Source organism: Manis javanica, chromosome 8 (genome assembly GCF_040802235.1).
Source record: "Manis javanica isolate MJ-LG chromosome 8, MJ_LKY, whole genome shotgun sequence".
In the NCBI taxonomy this organism is placed as follows: Eukaryota; Metazoa; Chordata; class Mammalia; order Pholidota; family Manidae; genus Manis; species Manis javanica.
The window spans coordinates 84,306,929-84,332,072 of NC_133163.1; the positions used below are offsets into that span (position 1 = coordinate 84,306,929).

Genomic DNA, 25,144 nt, shown 5'->3' on the forward strand with positions numbered 1-25,144 from the left:
CAATACCTTGCAGGAAGCCATATCTTTGTGATTCCCCAAGTATGAAAGCTCATAGTTGGGGGTAGCCCTCTAAGGGACCCCAGAAGCTAAGTCTGTGGAGTTGTGACAAGATACATTAGCTCCTATGGTACATCAGGACATGGTGGCATTCATAACTGCCTGATGTGGACCTGGTCTCTTCGTCCCTGAGCTGTCCTCTGGGGTGGAGGATTCAGAAGCCAACCCTGACTGCTGCAAGGATTCCTCCATAATGAAATACAGAACACTCCCCAGCAAGCAAGCTGTGGTTCCTGTCCTACTGAGCAGACAGGGGCCCAGTGGCCTATGAGTCTTAGGAGTCTGGATGTTCAGTTGAACCAAACAAGACCACCTCCTCTACCCAGCTGGCAAGCAGATACAAAATAGATGAGATAATGGTAAGGACCAAAGGAAAAGTAGTATTCCTGGTTCCTGGAAGAAAATTTTCCACCTAAAAATGACAGGTTATAAATGGTTTTCTTGGCTTCACTGGAGATGGATGGTAATTATAGATTTGCTTTGTTTATGTCACCGTATTCCTATTATGTTAATATGTGTGTGCAAATTAGTTAGTAGTTTAAAACCTATATATACTTAAGGTACTATACAAGAAGATATGTCAAAGAAATAATCAATCCTCCCATGTTTTCTTCCATATGCTACCTCTATAGCTTTTCTTCTTCCTTCCTAATTACAACCCTTAAATAGAATTCGTGCCTCATATCGAATTTACCAAGTATCATAATTCCTCCAGGTGGTAAAGATACCTCGAGACAAGTGCTGGGCATAGAAGCCACAGGGCATAAATCTGCAAAGAAGTAAAAAGCTAACCTTTTCAAACAATATGGCTTCTCTCTCACTTACCAACTTTACATTTCCCTGTATGGCCTCGGAAGATGACTGGTTAGCCAGAGACGGGTAAGATTCCTCCAGGGAGGAACAACCTAAGACAGGCACAGTTGCAGGGGGGGCCATCAGGTGAGAAATTGGGGATCAACAGAGGTGAGGCTCAGAACCTCATTCCCCCTGCTTTGAGAGAAATCTGCATCCATGGATGTTTTGCTGCCCTTGTCTAGCTTGGATTAATATTTAGTCCATAGGCACACACCTGATCATCTACATTTGCCCTCTTACAGCACTAAACTATGTTTTCTACCTTTATCTTGCATCTACCTACCACTTCAGCATTTTATTAAAAATAAAAATAATAATAATAATAAATGGAGAAATGTGGGATCAACATATAAATCAAGTATAAAAATCAAACGAATATTCATATTTGACCTGATTGTTTATAGTTCATAATGCATGATCAAAACCGAAAGTTTCTGTGATGAATGCCCTTGTACTGTTCACCATGTAAGAATTTATTCACTATGTAAGAATTCGTTCACCATGTAAGAACTTGTTCGTTATGCTTCAGAAGATTGGAGACTGACGAGAATTAGGCTTGAGATGGATTAATGATTGTACATTGAGCATTGACCCCCCTATACTGCATTTTATTGTTGTTAACAACCATTTGATCAATAAATATGAGAGATGCCCTCTCAAAAAAAAAAAATGACAGGTTAATAAACATCTTCTACTCTTGATTAAATAAAGCAGCACCATTTCCATGTTTCCTGGTCTCTATTTATAATTCTGTATCTTTCCTATAAAACCAAAGACCTTTTAATTCCTGGAGCACAGCTCCCGGAATTTGAAAGGGAAGCTGAATAACAGTGCTTCCACCTATTAATACCTGCAAGTTTCAGGACACCTTCAAAGAAGAGTGGGCCATGGCAAACAGGAATCAAAGTCACAGGCACTCTCCAAAGTGCTAAATAAGTCTCGTGTCTACAGAAGTGTTGATAGGCTTCTGCTTCTTACTTTTCTACCCTCTCACCCCTTGCTTCAGTATGATCTCCTTTCCTCAGAGGTCATACACCTTAGTGTAAGAATATCTTTTGACATCGTATCTCTTCTTTCTCAGAGGCCCTTCTTCTCCCTAGAGTTCATCTCAGTTTTCCCTCTCTGAGTCTCAACCAGCTTGAAATACCCTTGATTAGGAATGCCCAGGTTCATTGGTTGATTCTGCAGCAGGCTGTTAAAAATGGTATTTGATGTCTGTGCCTCATGCCCAGTGCCAGGCTTGGGAATATACCTTCTCACTTCATTGTGTGACTGATGTTAGCTCCCAAGGTTGTGACATTTGAAGGTAGAGAATTAGGGGAAATAAATTGAATGATAGTAGAGAATGAAGCGAAAAGGGAGGGGACAGGCCAGAAGAGATGTGCACATAGTTGTAGCTGCCTACAGGAGAGACTGAAGCCACAGAAAAGGAGTTCATCTAGCAGGCTGCTCCCTGGAATGGTGACAGGAATTTCTGAGTACCTTCTCTATCCTCTCCATGAGCTTGATCCTGGTTTTCTGTGAGAATTCCTCAGGGTGAAGGTTCCTTGGACTATATATGAGATACACACTCATTCAGTGATAGTGCACACACAGCAGTAATGACTGCTGTATCTTTCTGTGCACAGTTCACACTCCTGACACCATTAATTCTTCTCCTGGACATTTATTCCAGGAAGCAAAAGTAAACCCACAAAACCACATGAATGATTTTTAAAAAATAACCATGAAGCCCACATAGTAGCAGAATGTCTGAATATGGACTGTGAGTACAACTTTGAAAACATACAGGTGCATGTAGGAAAAGACCAAAATGAAAATAAAAAATGAAGAGTTATAGCAATGTGATAAAATTATGAAGATTGTTATATATCTTTAAAATCCTTCAGCCTTGTAAGCTTATTTTAAATTAAAATGAAAAAATAAGAGCAATAACTTAGCCAAATGGGTGTTATGAAGGATATTTTCTCATCCCTAGTGCTTTTATAAGTGATACTGGTTGTTAACTTTTTATACCTTGGGGATACAAAGCATTGTAGAGTTAGGTCAGAATATGTAGTTGTTTTTAATCTGGTTTAGGTAAGATTAGATTCTAATAGCCAATGGTTATATATAGTTTACTATATGGTAGGCAAGTTATATTTGCTAGGCACTTCACATGTAACAGCTCATTTAATCCTCATAAAACCTTACTAGATAATTACAATTAAATTCCCATTATGCAGATGCAGAAACTAAACTCAGAAAGGTAAGGTACCTTGGTCCAGGTACTGGCTTAGCTGGGAGTGGTAGAGACAGGATTCAAACTCTGCCAGTCTGGCTATACAGTCTGTGCCCTGAACCACTGTCCCAGTGCCTCCTGCCCCAGGGGATGACAAGAAAATGGTACCACTGGCTTCAAATTCAGACCAACACTCCTTCCACTGCACCAGAGCACACCTCATCTGGCAGATGAGAAGTGAAAGCACGGCTGAGTGACTTGCCCATGGCCTCATGACTACCTAACAGTTTAGAATTAACTTCTTGACTTCCAATCTAATGATCTTATTAACCCAGACTGCTGGGAATGAAAAGAAAATACTTAGCTAGGAACAAAAGCAAATGAGAAAAGACTTCAGGGAAATCAAGTCTAAGACCTTTAAAAGATAGAAAGTCTTCCTTGTCTCTTTGCTCTGCTATTTATTTAACTGTGACTCTGTCCTACCAGTACTGGTCACCCGTGCCACTGACATGTCTGTATTCGTGGACCACTGCCCTACACAAGAGGGAGAAGGCCTGGCGAGGATAAGAGGGGCTCTGGAGAGCTCTGGCCATCACAGCACACACCTGGCATTCTAGGACTCAGGCAAACTGTTTGGGTGTGTCTGGGTTATGTGTGTTCGTGTGGAGAAATGACAGGCCAGTCAGGTGTGCTTATTGAAAAATACAATAACCATTTTGATTAAAAAAGATGGTTCTGCAAGAAAAAGGTGAGCTTGTGGGATGTGATCATTAGCTGTGTGTCAACTTGGCAAAATGATAGTGCTCAGTTGTTTAATGAAACACCAATCTATGTTTTGATGTAAAGTTATTTTATGGATGTTGTTAACATTTACAATCAGTTGACTTTAAGGCAATTACTCTTGATAATGTGGATGGGCCTCACCCACCAGTTAGAGGCCTTGAAAATAAAACCTGAGGTTTCTTGGAGAAAAATTAATTTGCCTTAAGACAACTTTAACTCTAGGCTGAGTTTCCAACCTGCTGTTTGACCTCCAAATTTTAGATTTGCCAGCTCCAATAATCACATGAGGCAATTCCTTAAAATAAATCCATGTCCACCTGTCTGTCCGTCCGTCCATCCATCCATCCATCCATCCCTTCATCCCTTCATCCATCCACTCCCCCACCATAACTCCACCCGACATATGGATCATGAAGAGAAACAGAAACAGTCTGAAAATGGAGGAAGAAAAGTTTGGTTGAAGAAAACATGATGTTACATGCCACCATGCAGTCATGGACCGAAGCAAACATTCCTCTTTGCCCCCAGGTGACCATGGGCAGGCGGTTCTAACAGTCTCAGTGCAGCCAGCACTCCAAGTGGGGTGCTTGCTGCAAAATGCAGACCCAAGCACTCAGGAGTCCCTGTAACACTAAAATGACAGCTGGGAATAAAGAACATGCACTCAGATTTCTAGGAATTAACAACAAGGAAAAGTGTTCTAGGAAGACTAAAAGAATGTGCTGTGAGGGCTGACAGAGAGCTCAAGGCCGCCATGTCCTGCTGAACGGTGACAGACAAGGTACCTCAAACTCTGCACACTGCTCTTGGGTCTGGTGCACCATTTCCTGGGCTGCAGAGAGTTTTGTTTGAAATCTGATTGGCTTCCCATTTTAAAAATAAATGTGTCCTTTCAAATTTTTTCCTCATTGCCCTCATCACTATATCCCGACAGCCCCTTACTCTAAATGACTGCTTGGGAGGCCAAGGGTAAAGGCACAGGCAGGCAGGCAAGGAGTCTTACCTTAGCTTCTGATGTGGCTTCCAAGAAGCACAGGCGATTCCCAAGTCCCTCAGCGGCCAGGCAGAACTTCCTTTGCTCCTTGTGAATGTTCGCGATGCACTGGAGAACGACTTCATCTTCCTGCCAGAAGAGAGACACAAATGTGAGGGTCCAGGGACTGCCTCCCCTTGTGGAACCAGGCCCCCAAGTCACTTACTGGTGCTGAGAAGCACAAGCTTCTGAGTATTATATAAATAAAGGAGAGTTTGTTGTTGACAATGCATAACTGAGCACCTCCTGAGTCAGCTCTAGGCAATTCTGGGGTGGAGTCGGCAGGAGCAAGTGGGTGGAGCAGAGGCACTACATACATACACTGCATGCACCCTGCTTCTGAGATGTACAAAATGCATGGGATCCAGGTGAGCAGATAATTCAACACCTTGGTGAACAGAAAGTAAATGTAAGCAATGTCTCCAAGTAAACAGTAAGAATAAAACAAGATGTGATTGAAGGAAACAGAGATGACAGCAGATATCAGAGGGAAGTAGGAATCGTAGAGGGAAAGTCATTTTGGGTCAGGCTGCAGAGGAGTCCAGAGACATGTTTTGTTGGGAAGCAGGTGTATGTGGAGGGCAACACATTTGCCAGAGACAACAGGAGGTAGCTGTGGAGGGTAACAGCAGATGAGTTCTAGACTTAGAGGAAGGGAAGAACTGAAAGCAGCCTTGAGGGCACAGATTGGACAGAGGACCTGAAGGGCGGGCAGAGGAGCTACTCCGGGTTCCTGGGGAGGAGACTCCTCCCATGTAGCCCTCCTGAAGTTCAGAGAACTCATTTGAATGGCATTCCTTTTGTTGATGGTCCAGAAATGAGGCTGGCCTCTGTTTATACTAATATGTTCACCTCTTGCACAACTGTGCCTGAGGCTGGGAGGAAAGCCTTTTCCTTAACCGATTCCACTATGGCCCCTCCAACCTGTCAGCCTACACGCTCTCTCCACCACCACTTGGCTTTGGGTTTCAAACATCAAAAAGATTGGCAGTGCAGTAAGTTAAAGGAATAACCAGAAGACAGCCAGTTGGCACTTTCTCCTTAGCCACTACTCTCCTGTTCCCGTCTCATCCCCATGTTTCCTCATGTTAGCATCTGTTCCACAATATATCAGAGGCAGCGTAAACAGAAACAGGTTTTCTTAAAAGGTATCTGCAATGTGCCTAGTCATACAGAAGAATATAATCTTTCTACCCAGTGGGAAAGTGAAGAGATCCAATACTAGCAGATCCCAACAAAGATACCTGGTGGTGCCAGAGATGGGGCAGGAGCTGTAGAAATGTGAAAGGCCACAGATCACAGAGGTATCAGAAGGAGATCAAGGAGAAAATAGCTCCTCAGTTTCACTAGTACTGAAATGTCACTTCAGTTGAGTCAGTAATAAATTCAAGAACCTCTGCTTATAGTGAAGCCAGAATTCATGGCTTCATGTGAACTGAGACAGAAGAAAACTCCAGAATATCACTGCTCTCAAGAAGAGGACTCAGGGAAATCTGAAGAGAATGGAGTTTTTCCCCAGGTCTCCCCAGATCCTACAGTGACCAGGAGCGACACTATCCTCCTAAGGGCTCAGGCCACAGGGGAGTACTCCGTTGTCACAAGGACCTTGGGGCACTTCGGGGCACTCTGTGCACTGTGAAACCAGCGTGTGGGAGTTAAATGATCTCTTACAAGAGGCAGTCCTCAAAAGATATAATTTTTCTGCCTGAAAGGTCAAGATGACCCCCTACTGAAAAATTGTAAGTATCTCCCACCTACACACAATTCGTGAGTGAAAAACAGGCATTTGGAAACCACAGGGGTGCATTTATGGACCAGACTTTTCATGAACCAGTGAAAGTCAAGAAAGTTTTCTCTTCAGTGCTCACCTCAGAGAATCTCTTCCCAGGGTCTCATTTTCCATGCCCTTTGCACCTCAAGGTACCCAGACCACCTGGGTTTGATTTTGCATAGGTGCATTTCTATCTTCTGAAATTTACCTGTCTTATAATTCACATCCTCATAACCCAGGCTGCTGGTCACCTTATGCAATAAAGGAAGCAGCCATGGCTCAATAGCCATTTGCTGGAGAACAGCCAGGCACAAGCACTTTCCTAGGTCGGCCCTCTGGGTGACACACAGATGGGTGTGGGACTCTGAGCCAAATTTACTCTTCTCCACTCACTCACTGTTCTCTACATGCTGTCTGGAACCATATGCTCAGTGCTGACCTGGCTGCAGACACCACCTGGAGTGGCAGCCTGAACCTGCTTCTGCTCCAGACAGCAGCCATCATCTCCACTAACCTTCGACAGACAGGCATCTGGAGGCTTCCAGTACTTGACACTGAAATCTTTGCACCACAGTTCCATTTGGAATCATGAGATAATTCAACCCATCTCAGTACTCTGCTCCCTCCATAATGAAACACAGAACACAAGGCCCTCCAGTTGCCAGCCCTACCTAGTCTGCTCACACTGTACTGATGTACACTTTCTCTTCTCCTCTTGTCTCTCTTCCCCTCTCCCTTTCCCTCTGATCAAATCTGGGTATTTCCAGAGGAGGCCATCTCCAAGGAAGCCCCTTTAATTGGAAGCTGCAAATTCTTCTGCATCTGTATCTCTCCCCAGAAGCTTGACTTCTCCTCACATCCCCCAATGCTGAATTCAGACTATTACTCTTGTCCTCTGGTGCAAAAACTTCAAATTTGAAGTAAGTAATAGTCAATCTCCACATCTTCTTTGGCAATCCATTACCAACCTAGTTAATTCTCCCACCATTTACCTGACTCTTAAAGACATTCTGAAAATCTGATAAACATTTTTGAGTGAATTCTGCACACATTTATTGATTACCATCGAATGACAAAGCATTGTGCCAGGACACTGTGGCACATACTAGGTTTTATAAGACAAGATCTGTTAATACTGTGATAATGGAGCTGACAGCTGAAAGGCCAGCTCAAGGCCCTGTTCTGTTCCACTCCAGCCATCATCTGAGTAACCCCAAGGTTTATGTGGACAATCTATTCAAAACACATACCTTGACCTAACTACTCCCACTCTGTTTTAGTGGCACCCTTAACATAAGCATTTCCTATCATAACCTAGAAAAATTCCAATTCTAAAATAAAAAACTCGACTATGTTACCCTCTGAACCCAGTCTTTCCTTCCTCATTCTCTGACTTGCACTATCCTTGCCCTCCTTCATCAGGACCTCTAGTCCCTAGAGGATGCTGCCACCTCCAGTGTTCCCTCTACCCCAAGGAGGAGAAAGACTGAGTTTTTTGACAGAGAAAATAATATAACTCTGAGGTTTTGTTCTGCTATGAATGTATGGTGTTTTTTGTAATTCATTTTCAGTTTGTTTGAACTCTGATTTCACTGGAAAAGATCATTAAATTTTCCCTTTCTGTAGGACCCACAGCAGATTCTACTCAGTCAATATCAAATAACCATGTGTCCCATCTATAAGAGAAAAAGATAAAGAAAAAAAAATTGCTAGGTCAGAGAGCACAGTAACCAGTAATGGCAAGACATTTCAGACCTAACTTGTTTTTATAGGTGAGGGACAAGAATTCTTGAAGTCTTAAGGAAATAATATCTGTAAGATCACATAAAGGTTTCCTGCTTTCTACCAAATAAGTCAAAAGGTCTCCGCCTGGCTTGTAAAGTGCCCCCTGCCCCCGCCTCGAGCATTCTCTTTCCTTCTTTCCTGCTGCTTGTCTCCTAAGAAAGTCTTGCCCAGCATCCATAAAATACTCCCTCTCGAAACCCTTCAGTTCCTTTATCCAGCTCTGGATTCTAGTTCTTCTACCTTTCAGAGGAATCCTTCCTATGTTCTCTTTCTCCTGCCATGTCTAAATACAGGGATTGCTCATGGATAGTTCTGTGTCATATTCCCTCAGCAATCTCATCCATTCTTTAGGCTTCTAGTTTCATCTTGAGGAATTGTACCATCTGTACCTTCAACCTGGTGACACCTGAAGATTGCAAACCTCTACCTCTTCTTGACTTACTTATTCCTTGGACGTTACTCTCTGGACTTACTAGCACCTTGGACCAGTATGTCCCAATGCACCGAAAGGCTTCCTCTTCAGTCCTTCTGGATTCCCCATGTTTGTTAATGATAGATCCAAATGCTCAGCCATCCAGGCTAGAACATCCCCTCCCGTCTCTGAGTCTTTCCTCCTTCCTATAGGACAGCAAATGCACCAGAGGAAGGAGACTGGAACACTAGAGACCAAGACAAGATCACTTGACCCAGAGTACTCTTTCCCAGGGCTGTTACCAGAGGCACAGCTCTGACCTCATCATGCCCCTGCTGACAATCCTAATGGTTCTCCCTCCACTGTCTACATAACAAATACAAATTACTTGAGCTAGCATAAGAGGACCTTCACTTTCCAACCCATTTTCCCAACTTCCTTCCTGCACAGTTCCTTTGCTTTCTCTGTCTCCATGCCCTTATTACTCATGCTGTCTCTACTTCTAAAGCTGCCCTATTTTCCCATGTGGGTATATTATCTATCCTGCCCAGCTTAGCGTAAATACCACATTCTTGTGTGAAGCCCTGGGTAATCACTCTTCTCTCAAAATTTCCATAGCAATACCACCATACTCTCGCAACATGGTTATTATATGCATACCTTATCCCCAGCTATATTATATATTTTTAAATGGCTAACATTAACTGATCTCCAACTCAATGACAGGTGTGTGCTTTATGTGCAATAAGCCATTTAAGTTTCACATCAACACTATGATGTAAATACTATTGTTCCCTCCATCTGACAAATGAGAGGCCCCCTGTACAGAGCAGTGAAGTAACTTGCTAACATCTTATGGTGGCAGGGGGTAGAGTCTGGTCTGAAATCCAGGCTGTCTATCGGTGCCCTCACACCTCTGTCAATTGGCTCTGTACCTCTTGAAAGCAGGATCCACATCTGGTTCACATTTATCCCTGTCAGGATTCTCACTAGCCTGGAGCCTTATGCACATTATACACCCAATTATCATTTATTGAAAGCACATATTTTTACCTTGTAACCCCAGCTAATTAGAAACTCTAGCAGAGCAGAAAACAGCTACCCCATCCAGGCTGGGAACATAATGTGTTTTGTAAAAACATGTTAACTGATTAGTATGTGACATCAGATTAAAAGAAGAGATTTCTTTACTCTTATCCATATACTAACAGTTATTGTAGAAAGGGTCACTGTTTCATGAATCAGTCAGAACTGATTAATCTCATAAGAAAAGAACAGATGTAGACATAAAAACTCAATGGGGAATAAGCAATAATGAGGCTTTGGGAGTCCATTTCAGAAGTTTTTCTTTTCTGTTGCTTAATAATTTTTATTGATCATTTTATCAACTATGCATTCAATGCCAGACCCCCTGCTGAGATTCCCCCCTAGATTATTTAACATTTACAACATACTATTTTAAGGAGGAGGAAACAAAACTCAGAGAAATTAGGCAATTTAATGAGTGAATATTTAATAAACAGTCATTATGTGCCATCCTGTTACAGCATGTCAGTTTAATCCTTACAACCATCCTAAAGACAGGTACTCATACTCTCTCTTTACAGATGAAGAGATTGGGTCACAGGGAGGTTAGTTAACTTGCTTAGCATCACACAGCATGTAATAAATTCTGACCTTCAGCCTACAACTGTCTGAATCAGGAGCCTGTCCTCTTTACCATGGTGCCAAACTGGCTTTTACCCCAAGAGACTGACCTTAGCAATAGGTCTGAATTCATGTCTTCCTGACTCTAAGGCCCAGGGTGGTGGAGTTGATAAAAATAGATAGTTTCCAGGCCTCTCACATGGCCATACAACATTGGTATGTCAGTCCAAATAACAGAGTACAGTGCCAGAAAGCTAAGAGTCAAAGAAAGCAAAGTTTTCTGTGCCCAATGACTATAACACTGGAAGGAGTGAACATCATCCCAAAACTTGTAACAAAGGAGAAAAATGACAAAAATCTAGGTATATCATATATCAGCATCCCTCCAAGCTACGTGTTTCACAAGTACCGGCTATTCCTGTCATGGATTCAGCTTGTGGGAGTGCTGAGTGATTGTCCCTGAACAAGGATATACAGCCTTTGGCTCTCTTTGCTTAGATTTCATGTTACCACAGCTCACCTCTGACAAAGGGGAGTTCTTTCTATACCCCTTCAGATAAAGAACTTTGAACCTGAAAATGAATGGAACATGCCTATAGCATCCCTATGGCTCCTTTCTTACAGGCTGCCTCTCAGACACAATGACCATGTTTGCCATCTCTGAGTTGACGGCTGGGGGCTCCTTAGCTCCCCCTCTTCTCTCTGGGTCATTTGCAAAGAACTCTTTGGGACAAAACAAAATGGCTGACAGCCCTATTTAAGGTAGCTAATTAGGCAGCTGATGACAGCCCTATAGTTAGATCTGCACATGACCGCTACCAAGAAGCTCATGAGCAGGGAACACAGTCTCTTACCCCAAGAGACTGACCTTAGCAATAGGTCTGAATTCATGCTCTAAGGCCCAGGGTGGTAGAGTCCAGCAGATTTTATGGTCCCCCTCCAAGTGCAGATATTACTGCAGAGGAAAACCCATAACCATTTATTGTTTAAAAAAGAAGGTATTTGTGTCTTAGCCACTAATCTTGAACATCAGGCCCTATTTTAGGGACAATACAGTTAGAGCTACCTGCTAAATATATGCAGACATGGGTGAGAGCTCATTCTAAGGCTTTACCCCAAAGTGAAGAAAAAGTGGGCTTCTGGGATGATTTCATCATCTGGCCCGTACGGTAGATTTTCCTGTGCCTTTCCTCACAGCCCCTGGCAGCTCCGTCCCAGTCCCTTGCTAGCTTGTCCCCACATTCCCCTCTGACGCCGGAGAGTGCTCCCAGGCGATTCCTCAGAGTTCTCATCTCTACCTCCTTCATGATGTCTCATTTGGCTCCACGGTTTTAAAGACCATGTGCATATTAATGACTCCCAAATTTGCATCATCAGCTTAAATTTCTCCTCTGAACTCCAGACATATCTCTAGTTGCTTAATATGCCCCAAATCCGACTTATGATCACGTCCCCCACGTACGTTCCTCCTGTTGTCTTCTCTACCTCAGGACATGGCAACTCTGTTCTTTAGGATCTCAGGCAAAAATAAAGTAAAAGCTTGGAGTCACACTGGATCCCTTTTTCCTCTCACATTACATCCATCACAGCAACAAATCCTACCCCTTTTACCTTCAGAACACACGAGTCGGACTCCCCTGCACCCTGTTCACCACCATGCAGCTGATGCCATCCACCTCCTCGCAGTGATTCTAGCTGCCTCTGAACTTGTTCCCGCTGGTCTCTCCTCTCTGCAGAAGCCAGAGGGAGACCTTAAACACCTGAGAGCACGTCATTCTGCCTCTCAAAACTCTATGGCTTTCTGTCGTACTCAGGAAAGAGGCAGGATTCTTACTGTGGCCTCTGAGGCCCTAGAAACATGCCCACCTCCTTACAATCTCTCCTCTATCCCTATTTTGCTTAGTTTCAGCTGTGCTGGTCTCCGTCTAGGAGCACATTTTTTGAAGTCTGACACTCCCTCATACCCTTTGTGCTTGCTGCTCCCTCGGTCTAGAAAGCTCTTTTCCCAGAGGCCTGCAGGGCTGCTGCCCTCACTTTCCTTTAGGGGTCTTCTCAGGGCCACCTGATCAGAGAGGCCCAATCACCACATATAAAACCACAACCCTGTTCCCACTCTGCACTTCCCATCCTGCTTAACCTGCCTTCTTTCCCAATCAGCACTTACCACCTAGGAATACATATACTTCTCTCTTTCTCCTACTTTACTAGAATGCAACCCTCATGGATCCTCTATCACCCGTGCCTAAAACAGTGTCTGGTACATGGCAGTGACTCAAACAGTCTCTAAATGACAGACCAGTCATTTTATTTCCTGTTAAGTACAGTGTCCACAAAAACTGATGAATTCATCACACCACTTTATTCCCTTATGGGAAATGATCAGTCAGTCCTCCATCTCAGCTGGAGTTGCTTGCTTCTGCTGGGGACTGACAAAAGAGGCACCTGCAGCCTGGAAAGCCTCTGCTCTCTGGCCACCAGAAGGCGTGTTCTTTTCTTCATTGTAACTTTTCCTGTTGCTGAGCAGGTGTGGATTAGAGCTTGATTATAAAAGCTGCTTTAAAATGGCTTGGCCTTTGGAACTTGCATGGAAGAAGGCAAAGGGGAAAGTCTTTCCCTAAATTCATTAGAGGTGTAGGCGGGCACTAGGGTTTACATATGGAATTAATTTCCTTTCAGAGAGAACATGCTATCTGATATGGAGGGTTGCAATGACCTATGACATATTCTTCTAGAAATAATGGTCAGTTTATTGAAATCCCTATTCTCATAGGAAAAATAATGATCTAGTTGGTACCAATGAAAACTCCATTTTTTAGGATCTTAAAGTCATATGGATTCCCTTTTTTCTGTCACCTCACATCAACACCACCAACAAATCCTACTCTTTCTATCGTCAAACTACATCTAGTTGGACCACCCAGCATCCTCTTCACCTGCACCACCTGACTCATTACCATATCCAGGTACAGGCACAAACCCGTCTGGCGTCTTTCTGCTTTGAGCAGATCCGCCAGGGTGAAGAAACGAACGGGCAAAAGCTAGAATACTAGAGCAAATCACAATGTTCAATGTCTAACCTAAAAGGTAGCAAGGGGCAATAAAGTTATAGCAGGAAAATTTAAGTCTCTGGATCTAACATTGCTCTGAACCTAATTTAAAAAGAGGGATTTGACCAGGACACTTCAACTTCACACACTCATATTGGACATGCTGATGAGTCTGCACTGTTTCCACATTGATACACTCTGATCACCACAAACTCAGGATAATACAAAGAGCTTCCAGTAATTCTAACTCTACCACGGCACTCCTGAGAGACCTTGATGAACTATATGGTGATACCTGCATTTTTATGTCTTTAGAGCTATTCTTTATTTTCAAGGAAATTTCTTTTGCTTTTATCATTAGTTCTGGAATCTTGGGCTTCTGAGTTGGGGCATAAAGCCTTTCCTGGGCTTTGTAATTCACTCATGACAGCCCAGCCACTTTCAGCCAGATTTTCTAGCAATACCTCTGCTCAGGGGAGTGGGCCACAGTAACATGTGGGAAATAAATGAAGAATTGAGATTACTTCTACCAGCAAAAGGCAGTGTGCTTCAGACAGGGTACTTTCTGGAATTTTCTCCTTTACAATTTGTTTAAAAAAAAAAAAAAGTAAACAAAACTAAAATATCCAACATGTAGGACACATTTGAATATTCTGTGTGTGCACAGTCCCTCCGATTTACTGACAGATATTATAAAGCTTGAAAGCAACAGCAAAGCACCCAGCAATTTCCATACACAATCTAATAGCTCAGGAACACTGTGCCTTTTTTCAGAAAGGACGCCTGGTGAGGTTAGTAGATTGTAATGAAATTAATGGGCTGACATTTCGATGAAGTCTTTGAATACAGGTCACTTAAAAGCAAAATAAGCGTTTTCATAAACGCTTTCATAAAGCCCTATAAAGTGTTCAGGACTAGTTTCTTTAAAAAGTTATTTCTTCCAGCTCCATTCAGAATTAAGTTACACATTCATTCAAGAAATATTTGTGTGCCCAAATGATGTGCCAGATTCTGTTTGGTGGCCTGGGGGTACAGCAGTGAACAGACCTGCTCTTCTGAAGCTCCCATCTACATGAGTAACTATGTATGTTGAGCTACTTCTGTGTCCTCCCAGCCACCCTGTCTCAGGCTGAGCTCCTGTGTGTCTACATTTCTATCACAGAACTTCCTCTTTATTTTGTACTCTTGGATTTCTCATCTAAACCCTCTTACCAGAGATTTTCTGCTTAGAAGGATTTCATACTGCTCATTTCCATCTAGTTTGAACTATATTCCTAATACCTCCTATATGGCAAACATGTCAGGAATGTTTGTTGAATGGAAATAAGGTTAGGAGAAATAGTGGGTCAAAACGATGGGTCAAATCTGGGTAAAAAGCTATAGACCAAGTATACCAGAAATCAGGAATCAAAACCAGACATCGTCAGGGATCATGACACCTCATGAAGAGATGTGTGAAAACCAAGCAAAGCCTGCTTCTGTTAATGGGAATTCTCCATGCACCCTCCTGTGGTGGGGCTCTGAGGCTAACTGAGGGTTAGAGTTGGCTACTGTGTGCAAGAGTACCACACGTGAGGGTGTCAATTCAGCAATGTTCTTCCTATCACAAATCTGGATACACAGTATTAAAGGAAGGCATATGCTAGCAGGCAGCTTAAATATAAAGAGATCCACCACAGACTGGCGCTTTATTTCATAAAATTCTCAAAAATCTCACATTTGTTATCAGTACCCATTCCACAAGTAAAGGCACTGAGGCTTAGGCTCAGCTATGCTAAGTGACTGCCCAGAGTCAGTTGTGTTCCTTTTGTTCATCCATTATTCATTTATTAAGTATTCATTAAGTGCCTATTATATATGCAATGAACTGCTAGGTCTTGAGAATATAAAAATCCATCAAAGCTAGTAAGTGGGGATTTAAATCCAGTCCTGTGTGACTCCCAAACCCAAGTCTCTGTCCCTACACCAAGGCTCCCTGAAAGCACTTTAGTAGCTTAGTAATTGCCATCACTCCCACTTAGTGATGCTTTTTCAATTTCTCAAGTACCTGGGGCTGTGGAGGTGGGGAGTGGGTGGGGGGTTATAGCAGGAAGGCTTTAATTGAAGGGGCAGCTTCCTCTTTCTTAAAATATAAACCAGTTGTTTCTCAATCTTATGACAAGTAAATACAAAACCTCAAGCCCCACGGCCATTATCTCTGTCCACCCCTCCCCTCATTCCCCGCAACCCTGCTGCCGGGAGACCCACCATGAAAAGCTGTAAAGAGTCCACTACATCCTACGAGGAAGCTTAGAAGATGCAATGTCCTCCTGCAGCAAGTGTCCTCAGACCTCCTCGCCAAACCAAAATCTAATGAAAACCCAATAAATTAAAAGCAGAGGAGATAAGGTTTAAATAAACTGAATAACCCCATTGCTTCATTCCTTTTGTTACAGGGACTATACAGAGAATTTATTCTATATCCCTCAGATGAAAAAGAGTCATATTGCCTTTTTTCCAAATATAGTAATGTCTGGCTCTGAATCCCTCCTTGCAATAATTTCAGTCTCAGTCATGTTTAAGGGAAGCTTTCCCTGCTCCAGGATTGTACAATGATCCCAGGAGATTTATATAGTCCATAAAATTTGGAGTAAAGCAGCCAGTCTTCAGTCCATCAAGATGCCTGCTGCCAAATGCCCACTGTCCAAGCCTGTGTGGTCTCTTTGATGGTAGGTATCCCCCACTTCTTTACTCTTCCTAGCCACATAGAGTGTGGTCCCCAAGGACTTGATGCTTCCGGTCCCGCCTCTTGGCCCTCATCGCCCAACCGTCTCCTGGGGAGAGCATGTGGGCGGGGTTACAGGTCTCTGCTCCCTACGAAGCTCCCTACCATGTCCTTCCCTTCAACTTCTGAAGCAAGGCTTTCCTAGGTTTGCCACTCAGCCTGACCCTGTCCAACCCTCAGGACCCCATCCCCGACTAGAACCACCCAAATTTCACCTCCAAGGGATGTCGGGAAAGTCTCAGTTTACCTCAGGACAAAAGGAAGCCCTAGATCTTCAGGACACAAAACTCTGCTTGTCTTGGTGAGAAAAAAAGGAAGAAATAATTCTTTTTTATTCTATATTTTTTTCCTGAGATTTTTCTCATTTTAATGAGTCTACAGGAAAACAAATCTGGCTCAGTTGTAAAACAGTGGGACTCACCCACACGTGAATGTGAGAATCACCTGGAGCACTTGTGAAACCTACTGACCTGAGGCCTACCCCAGGCCAGGGGACAAGAGCTTCCAGGCAAGGGCGCCGGGCACAGGTGTGTCAGGCCTCCCCAGGTGACTGATGCACAGTGAGGGTGAAGCACTCACAGCCTCAAGTCAGGGGCGACAGCTGGGGACATCCGAGGAGGGCCTGATTCCCTATTCCTCTAGGCCTTCATGCTGTTGCCTCATGGGACTTTGTCCTCTGAGTACAGGGACTAGGAGGACAGTCGTCAGCTGTAAGCGAGTCACCAGGAGAAACCAGTATCTCACGGACTTTTCCAAAACCAGGGAATCAAACTAACAACAGATGAAAGTTTAAAACAAAACTACCCAACCAACCAGCAAGCACTTACGTAATGTTCCCAGCATACCAGCACTACCTGTGCTATGATGCTTGTAGGCCCTCCCCTCCGTCCCCAGCCCACTCCCAGGCCCCTTCATGACAAGCGTGAATGACTTCCGCTCACTTCAAAGGAGAGCAAGCAAAACTATTTTGAATGAATAACATTCTTTATATTTCCTAAAGAAACTGAAATGCTTCATAGCTAGGAATAGCTGAAACCTCAAAATGTATGAGGGAACTGTTCATAACTGCACAGATCTTGGTAGAGAATCAAGATCTCTCAGTCTCCCTACAATGACACATTTCCTTCTCAGTGGCAGGAATTAGAATTTCTAAAAATGTTACAAAGCTAATATGTGTCCATCTTACTTTTTCTTTGGCACTTATTTCTTTTTTACCTGAAAATAAGAGAAAACAATTTTAGGCTTCTTTCCAAAATGTAGGGAATATATATGGTTGGTATCACACAATGTTAAATAATTTCTGTCACAGGTAAATATATTCCAAACAAACTTTTGAAATCATAGCTTATCTATAGGCAGCTATCCATGTGTTGAACACAAGCAAGCCTTGAGTCACTGTGCAAATTCATGGTCACAGGGATTCAAAGCTCTTTCTTCTACAATTTTAGGTTGTAAACCCATGAGTCAACTTAGAATTAGGCATCAATATCCATTCCTTTTATATAAAGCAGACCACTGGTACAGAAAGGCCCCTCATCCATCCTACAGTTGCAACTAATTGTAGCTCTGATGATTTCTGATTTGGCCTTGACTACAGAACAGAGCAGAACATACTAGCAACAGGCAGAAGCAGCAGCCTTCTCCGTCTGGGAAATCCTAAGAAAGTGCTCATGAACTCACTCCTCCTGAGTTGCCCATAGCAGGTCTTCCTTTGTAAATATACCTCCAAACCAAGATAAGGGAAGAAGGAGAAATGGTCCACACACAATCACAGAATGTTCAGAGGAGAAGCACCTCAAGAGTCATTGAATCCAAACCTCTTGGGAGAAGTTCAACCACACAAATGTCAAGAAAGAAGTTCAAACCCCTTTCCTTACAAGGGAAGACATTCACATGCAAAGCACTGAAAGATGACAAAAACCAACTGGAGATGCAACACTATTTTGCACACATCCTCTGTCATGTGCTTGCCTGCTCTGCCTAACAACAGTCAGTGTCCATTAACTAGTTGATCCTTCTGGCATTCTTTGAGATCAATTTCTTAGGCTTTATTGGAGTTACTTAGCCTGGGGAATTCCATGCAGAAAGGAAATTTATTATTCCTCTCCAAGTATGGGAAGGATTGATATATGAAGTTGCTAAGCATCTGTTATTCACTGAGGTCAGAATGAGACAGGCTAGCCCGAAAAATATGGCAGAAGAGATTGAAATGAGATATGAGAAAGGATTTACTGAAAGTAAGGGTTGAACACCGCCATAAATTCTCAAGATTGGATTACAGTTATTTACAAACTGAATACAGAACTATCTTCTCTGGGATATTTAAATATCTTGTGTTTGGAATTCTGTGGAGATAGCTTTTAGAAAAAGATTAGTTTTGGTCAATTTACCCAGTGTTACAGTCTTGATACTTGTGCATTTAGGCCTGAGCACGGTGAATGCATAACTCTGCTTGGCACAGTATTGTGGGCAAATAGGCAATAAAGTGTTTTTGCTGCTCTTTAACAAGGTAAACAGTCTTGCCTAATATTTTTTTCTAGAACAAATATCTAGAGACCAGGATTCCTGGGGTCTGTCCCTTGTGACAAAGTGACAAAGCCACATCCATTAGTCCAATGGTGTGCGATATTATCTCTGTTCCTGCAGCCAATTGCTCTCACTTTAGGTGGCCAGCAACGTCCAATTTGTCATATCTGAGAGACGTTTTCCAGCCTTGTCTTCCCTGACCTATGTGGTAAAGGATGCTGCAAACATCTCCATTTCTCTGGGAACAGTCTTCTCTTATGGCATGTAAGGCAATACACTGTTCTTCCCGCTGTTGCCCCATCTTCTCCCCTCATTCAACCTCTCTCAGCCTTGAGAGTGAGGAGCTCATTAGGCTCTGTCCCCAGGTCTCTGCTCTGCTCAGATGATTTACCAAGTGACTCCATCCAAGTCACTGCTTTCACCTCACTTCTCCTTCCCTGATGACTCCTTGATCCTTCTTAGGTCTGAGCCCAGACGCCTATGTCAGAACAAAGGCGGCAGATTATCTCCATTTCAGAGTGTGACACACTGAGAGGCAATGCATCCCAAACTCATCTCATTATCTTTCCTTTCCCAGACCCGTTCTTCCTGCATGCCCCATACAGGTAGCAGGTGCCATCGTTCACCCATGTACCCTGGCAGAGGCCTGGAGGGCGTCCAGCTCTTGTCTTACATTCCCTTTGAGAATTCCCTTACTTCTCCCATCCTCTCCATTCCCACTGCTCCTGCCTTAGTTTAGGCCCCTACTACTGCTACAATAGCTTCCTTACCGAGTTTGGACTTCGGTTCACCCCTCTCCACCAAGCCTCCGTGCTCCCGACAGGGTGACAAATCTCAGCAGCTCATGCCACTGTTTAAAACTCTTCAGTGGTTTCCCCACAGCTTTCAGATTCTGTGGAGGGAGTTCGGGTTCATCCTTCTCACCTGGTTCCTACCCTCTCCTCCCAGTTCCTAACCTCACCCAAATACTCAGCTTCTGCCCGCAGGAAACACTTGCTGAAGTGCCATGCTTTTCTCTCGTCCTCTGAGTGAGAAAAGGCTGTTCTCTTGGCCTACACTGGCTGTCTCCACCACATGGCATGTGATCCGGGAAGGGCTGCCATGATTGCAGTGTACTCCCCGCACACCTCTGGCACCATGTTCTCTACCTTGCATGCTAACTGCCTCCCAGCCTTTAAGATCCTTGAAGATGGGGACTATGTCTGATTCACCCATGTGCCCAGAACAAGGCCTTGCATGAGGAGGTGCCCGGTAAATGGTACACCAACGTAGTCAAAGCTTAACAGCTAGTTTTTATTTCCCGTTCCAGGCCACTGGATGGGGAAAGGAGACAGAGAAGGCCAATGTTACATGAAACAGAGTAATAGGCTGGTTTAAACAAGGTTTCAGGAGAGTGCCTCAGCTGCCTTCTCTGGCCAGTTACTTGGGCTTGTGAGTTACTCTGCAACAGAATGAATTTTATAGCACTTCTTGATCTTTTAGCCTTCTCTCCAGGGGAAGCTCCTGGATGTCAGGAGCCATGTTTCCAGTACTCTAGTACAGTGACAGGACTTTGGCAAGCGAACCCCCCACCTCAGAAAGAACCGAAGGAACAGACCAGGGGATGGCCTCCAGCCTTGAGTCAAATTCCCACTATTCCTGGTGTCAAAACTCTGAGCTATTCCATTCCCCAAGCCTCACTCAGCATGACAAGAACCCAGCACCTCCTAATTCAAAAATGAGCCCATCATCTACCTGTGGATCCTTAGAAAGGGCCCAGTGAAAAGGAAAGGCTGGGTCTGGGTCACAGCTCCTCTTTCAACCCAAGGGTCCATCATTCATCGCACAGTCTGGGCTCCGTGTGGGCAAGTTAACCATATGTTTGCCCCTCTGAAGCCAATACTTACCTTCAGGAATAACATCTGCATATCTTTTTCTTCTGATAAGAAGTCATGAAAACCTGTGTGTGGACTGTTGCAGAAACACAAAGACAATGCAATCCCCCAAGCCCGGTCCATTTTCCAAGGGGTTTGTGGAGTAATGGCATCATAGACATTACACACAGGTTTATACTTTCAGGGGAGCTGGACTGTCACTCTTTTCACTCTCCAGTCAGTCCTTCCTGCATTAAGCCTTCAGTATGGTCAGACATCCCCCTTTACATTTCTGCTTTTTTCTATAGATAAGCAAACACTATATAGGACACTCTCATCCAGGAAATCACAGAAGCAGAACACTGTCTCTTTTTATACATGCAATGGCAGACTTTTCATGGACAGATCACTCCAGAGGAGGAATATTTTTTAAAAACTCAAACAGCTAAAGGTAACCACTAGAGAAGATGTAAAAACCTGTGGAATCAGCTGCATCTGGGCCCAGATCAGAGATGAATGGACACAGAATACCTAAGAGGCATGTAAAAAGTAGTTAAGGCTCGTTTTTCTATAAATCTTGCTTTAAGAGGGCACTTAGCCTTTTCAAGTTTCTTCAATTTAAGTTGACAATTGGATGTCTTAATAAAAGTCTTAGTTTATTTAGAGCTGAGATAGAACTGTTGCTTTGAAGCTGTAACCTGCAGTTTAAACCACTGCCCCTAAGAAGAAAATCCTAGTTTCAACAGCAACAAATGTCACTGGAATCTTCCAAGACAGGGAAGAGGCCAGTGCTGTGGGCCTGGCCGCTGCAGAGGTATTCTCTGGCAAGTTACATATTCAGAGAGAGAGAAACTCCACTGGCACTAACAAATTGCTGTAGGTTTTTATGTAATTATGGTTAAAGCATTAAGATGCTTTTTAAGTCTGTCTGGTGCTCTGATTGATTTTGCTACTTCAGTATTTTATATAAAAGCCATTACAGCAGACTGGTGAAGAGTACCAGGCTCTGAAATCAGACTGGCTGGGTTAGCATTCTAGCTCAAAAGCTAGCCATGTGGCCTTTGGCAATTTTCTTAATGTCTTGCCTCAATTTTTTTGATTGTGAAATGGGAATAGTAATTTCTTCACGTATTGTTTATGATTAAATGTATTAGTAAATACAAAACCCCTAAAACAGTACTTGCACTTAACAAGCACACAACAATGGTATTTCATTAATATTGTGACTATTGTTTTACTTAAAGAGCCCTTTGAGAATTACCAACACTCAGTGGCCTGTGTCTCATAACAACAGAATAGCCTGGTAACCATATACAGGTCACTGATACCTCCAAAGTTACAACCATGACTTAGAAGAAGAAATTAGGCTGATTCTTGGTTTTTTGGTTGCTTTTCTGACCATTGATATGCTACTTTTAAACCTAAACAATATAAAATCCTCCCCTAACGAAGTATTGAGCCAAACCCACATTATCAGTCCTGTTTTTGGAAATTATAACTTAAGGGGAAATGTCTCATTTACGTCCTGCACTGAACCATCAGCACCCTGGCTGACCATCAGGACTGACCCGAACAGTGAGAAACAACTTGCTCCCCTTCCTGCCAGTCCCCACTGGTAACCCATAAACACGCTTGCCTGCTCCCCAAATAAAGGTCGGCTCTTTCCCTTTCTTTGAAATGAGTTCTAATTCTGAGAAAGAGACCAATTAACATGCACTGACCCACAGAGTTCTGCCCGGCTCTAAGTTCCAGCCTGCTGCTGGAGTCCAGAGGCCCTTTCCTGTCCTTCAGCTGGGCTTCCAGTGCTCAAGAGAGTTTGATTAAGGCTATAAGGGCAATTTAATAGCAGCAGCATGAAAATGAAATTCCAAAATCCCTGGTTTGGGTGCTGAGTAGATTATTTGCTGGCTGCATGGCTTTGGGTAAAGTCCTCACTTTTATGAGCCTTATTTACAAAATGAAGTTAATAATACCCATCAAACTCTGATGAGAAGTAACATAACTGCACATGCAGATGCATTCTACAAACTCAAACAGTGAGATCATAACAAATATTAAGGACCTGAATTCTGAGCCTTTAACTTAATCTTTCATGTCCCAATTGGCCTGGGGCACTAACATCCTTGCTGTGTAACCCTAGCTCCTCTCTGGACTTGACCTTTGGCCTGTAGCTCTTTCAGGCTCTTTTCCACCCAGCCAAATTCTGGCAGGCTGCTGCAGATGCATTAATCCTGGAGTTAACCTAACCTGATCGCCTGCCTCATTCATTTAATGTCTAGTACATTTTCCAGTTTTGTTTCTGTTTTTTTTTTAATTTGGGCTCCTCTTTCCTGATAAATCTGACAACTTCTAACAGAGCTATGCAACCAGTGGGCACTCTTAAGTTTATATACTAGAGCTTTTACTAGGCAGGTGGGGAATGCTAGACTGTGTGTCTCTTACGCACCAGTTCTGTGGTGAGCACTTTATAAACAGTACTTCACTGAATATGACCATAACCTCACATACATTTTAAAGATGACAAAACTAAGGCTCACAGTGCCTGTCATTTGCCCAAAGCCGCACAGGTCGAGAGGAAGTGAGAACCCAGATGTGCTGGGATGGATCAAGGAAAACCTCATCTTTACTTCAACTCTGCCAGCAGGGGGTAGCTTCAGCCACCTCAGTGAGCTTCCAGTGAGAGCTACAGGGCATCTTATTTTTGCTTCTTTCAAAGATCATTGCAAACCTCAGAGGGGATGAAAACAGGCATTGGAATTTATAAGCTGTAAAGTCAGTAAGAACGCCCCCTGCTTCAGAGCAGCCAGAAGCAATGAGAGGAGACACAGAGTATGCTGTTTCCTGCGGTGCAGAGCACGTGTTCTGAAGCCTTTTCTTTCCAGCATCTACGTGTACATGTGAACTAGGCATGATCAAAATCTCTTTACCTGATGGGAAAATCAGGGAGCCAGGACTGAGGGCTTCAAGCCGCAAAGATAAAGATCTGGCAGGTTTTGCAGTCTGAATAAAGGCTACATATGTAGTTCGTCAGCTGACACTATATTCAAACAAATTAACAAAAGACCAGGGAGTTCTAGAGCTCTGTCCAGTAACAGATGCTGCCACTCAGCTTCGAATAATTTCACCTCAGCACACACTCAGGTCCCGTAAACTGCTGTACAGGAACATTTGACTTGGGGCAGCCTGACATGCGGGCTGGAGACAAGCACAAAGCTACAGAGCACCTGGCTTGAGGCTTAGTGGCATGGAGTCCCTCCCTTCTAAGGCTGCCCAGCCTTAGGAATCAATTAGGTGTTATAAACCTACCATCAGGTTCTTGCTTCCCAAATCAAGTACAGATAACAGACTCAAAAACTAATTATTTAGCAGGATGTTTTCTTTGTGTCAAGGGGCATCACCAAATCTTAGGTTCTTACTCTGATGCCTGAGCCCACTGACCTCTGCTTGGCTGAGTCCAACTGGTATGAGTGATGCCGTTGCCACTCTTCCATTTAAGGAATGTCCCTGCTAAGGTGTCCACAGAACTAGCTCACTGCAGCTGCCTCATCTTCTCTCTAGGTCTCACAGCTTCAGTCAAGCAAGGGCAGGGAGAAGTGGGTTGAGATAAGAGAGAGAGAGAGCTTACAGATAATTTGCTCTGTAGTAGAGAAGGGTAGGACTGTGCCTAAGAAAAACCTGAAATAGGTTTAAACTTTCTTTTGGGTATCTTCCCTCCTCATCCCAGCCCAATTTCATTTCCCTACTGCCCTTTGTCCCTCTTCCTGCAGAATTTCATTGTTTCTATGCTTCCCTCTGGCTCAGTACCTTCCTTTCGCTCCTGTGTGGGCCTTGTAGCAGAGATCCATGACCTACTCCTACATACCTCATCTAAATTTTCATGCTCTTGATATCATCACAAAAAGCAATTTGATTAAACTTCAGGGAACTGTCAGGATTCTTCCAGGGCTCATTTTGGCATTTGTATTATTTTATATTCAATATGAGACTGTGCACAACAATGTTGCATTTTAAAATACATTACTGAGAAAACAAACGTAGTTCTGTAATGTGTTCAATGTCCTGCCCCCACCCCTGCTACAGTATACCATACACAGCTCTCCTTGGGCCTCCAGTGAGTCCCACCTCCTGGGGCTCACGCCCTTGTGAAAGCCCTGCCTGCCTCTTGGGTGTGGTGAGACCCAGTGACTTCCTTCTGATGAAAACAGCAAAAATGGTGGGACGTCACTTGCAAGATCAGGTTACAAAGAGACTGTGGCTTCCATGCTGTGTGTCCTCTCGCGCTCTCCTTGGTGGATGCCAGCTGCCCCCTGGAGGATCCATGTGGCCAGGAACTGCTCTCTCTGGCCAGTGGCAGCAAGGATCAGAGGCTGCTAATGGCCAGGTGAGTCCA

The 25,144-nt window shown here is 43.6% G+C and overlaps 1 protein-coding gene across 3 annotated transcripts in view; it reads right to left on the minus strand.

Annotated features, from left to right (window-relative positions):
• RYR3 (ryanodine receptor 3) overlaps positions 1-25,144 on the minus strand; it is a 506,091-nt gene that overhangs the window by 319,879 nt on the left and 161,068 nt on the right. For all 3 annotated transcript variants that reach the window (XM_036998427.2, XM_036998418.2, XM_036998420.2), the window contains exon 2: positions 4,920-5,039. In XM_036998427.2, coding sequence (XP_036854322.2) covers positions 4,920-5,039 — 120 coding nt within the window. The remainder of the gene's footprint in view (positions 1-4,919; positions 5,040-25,144) is intronic.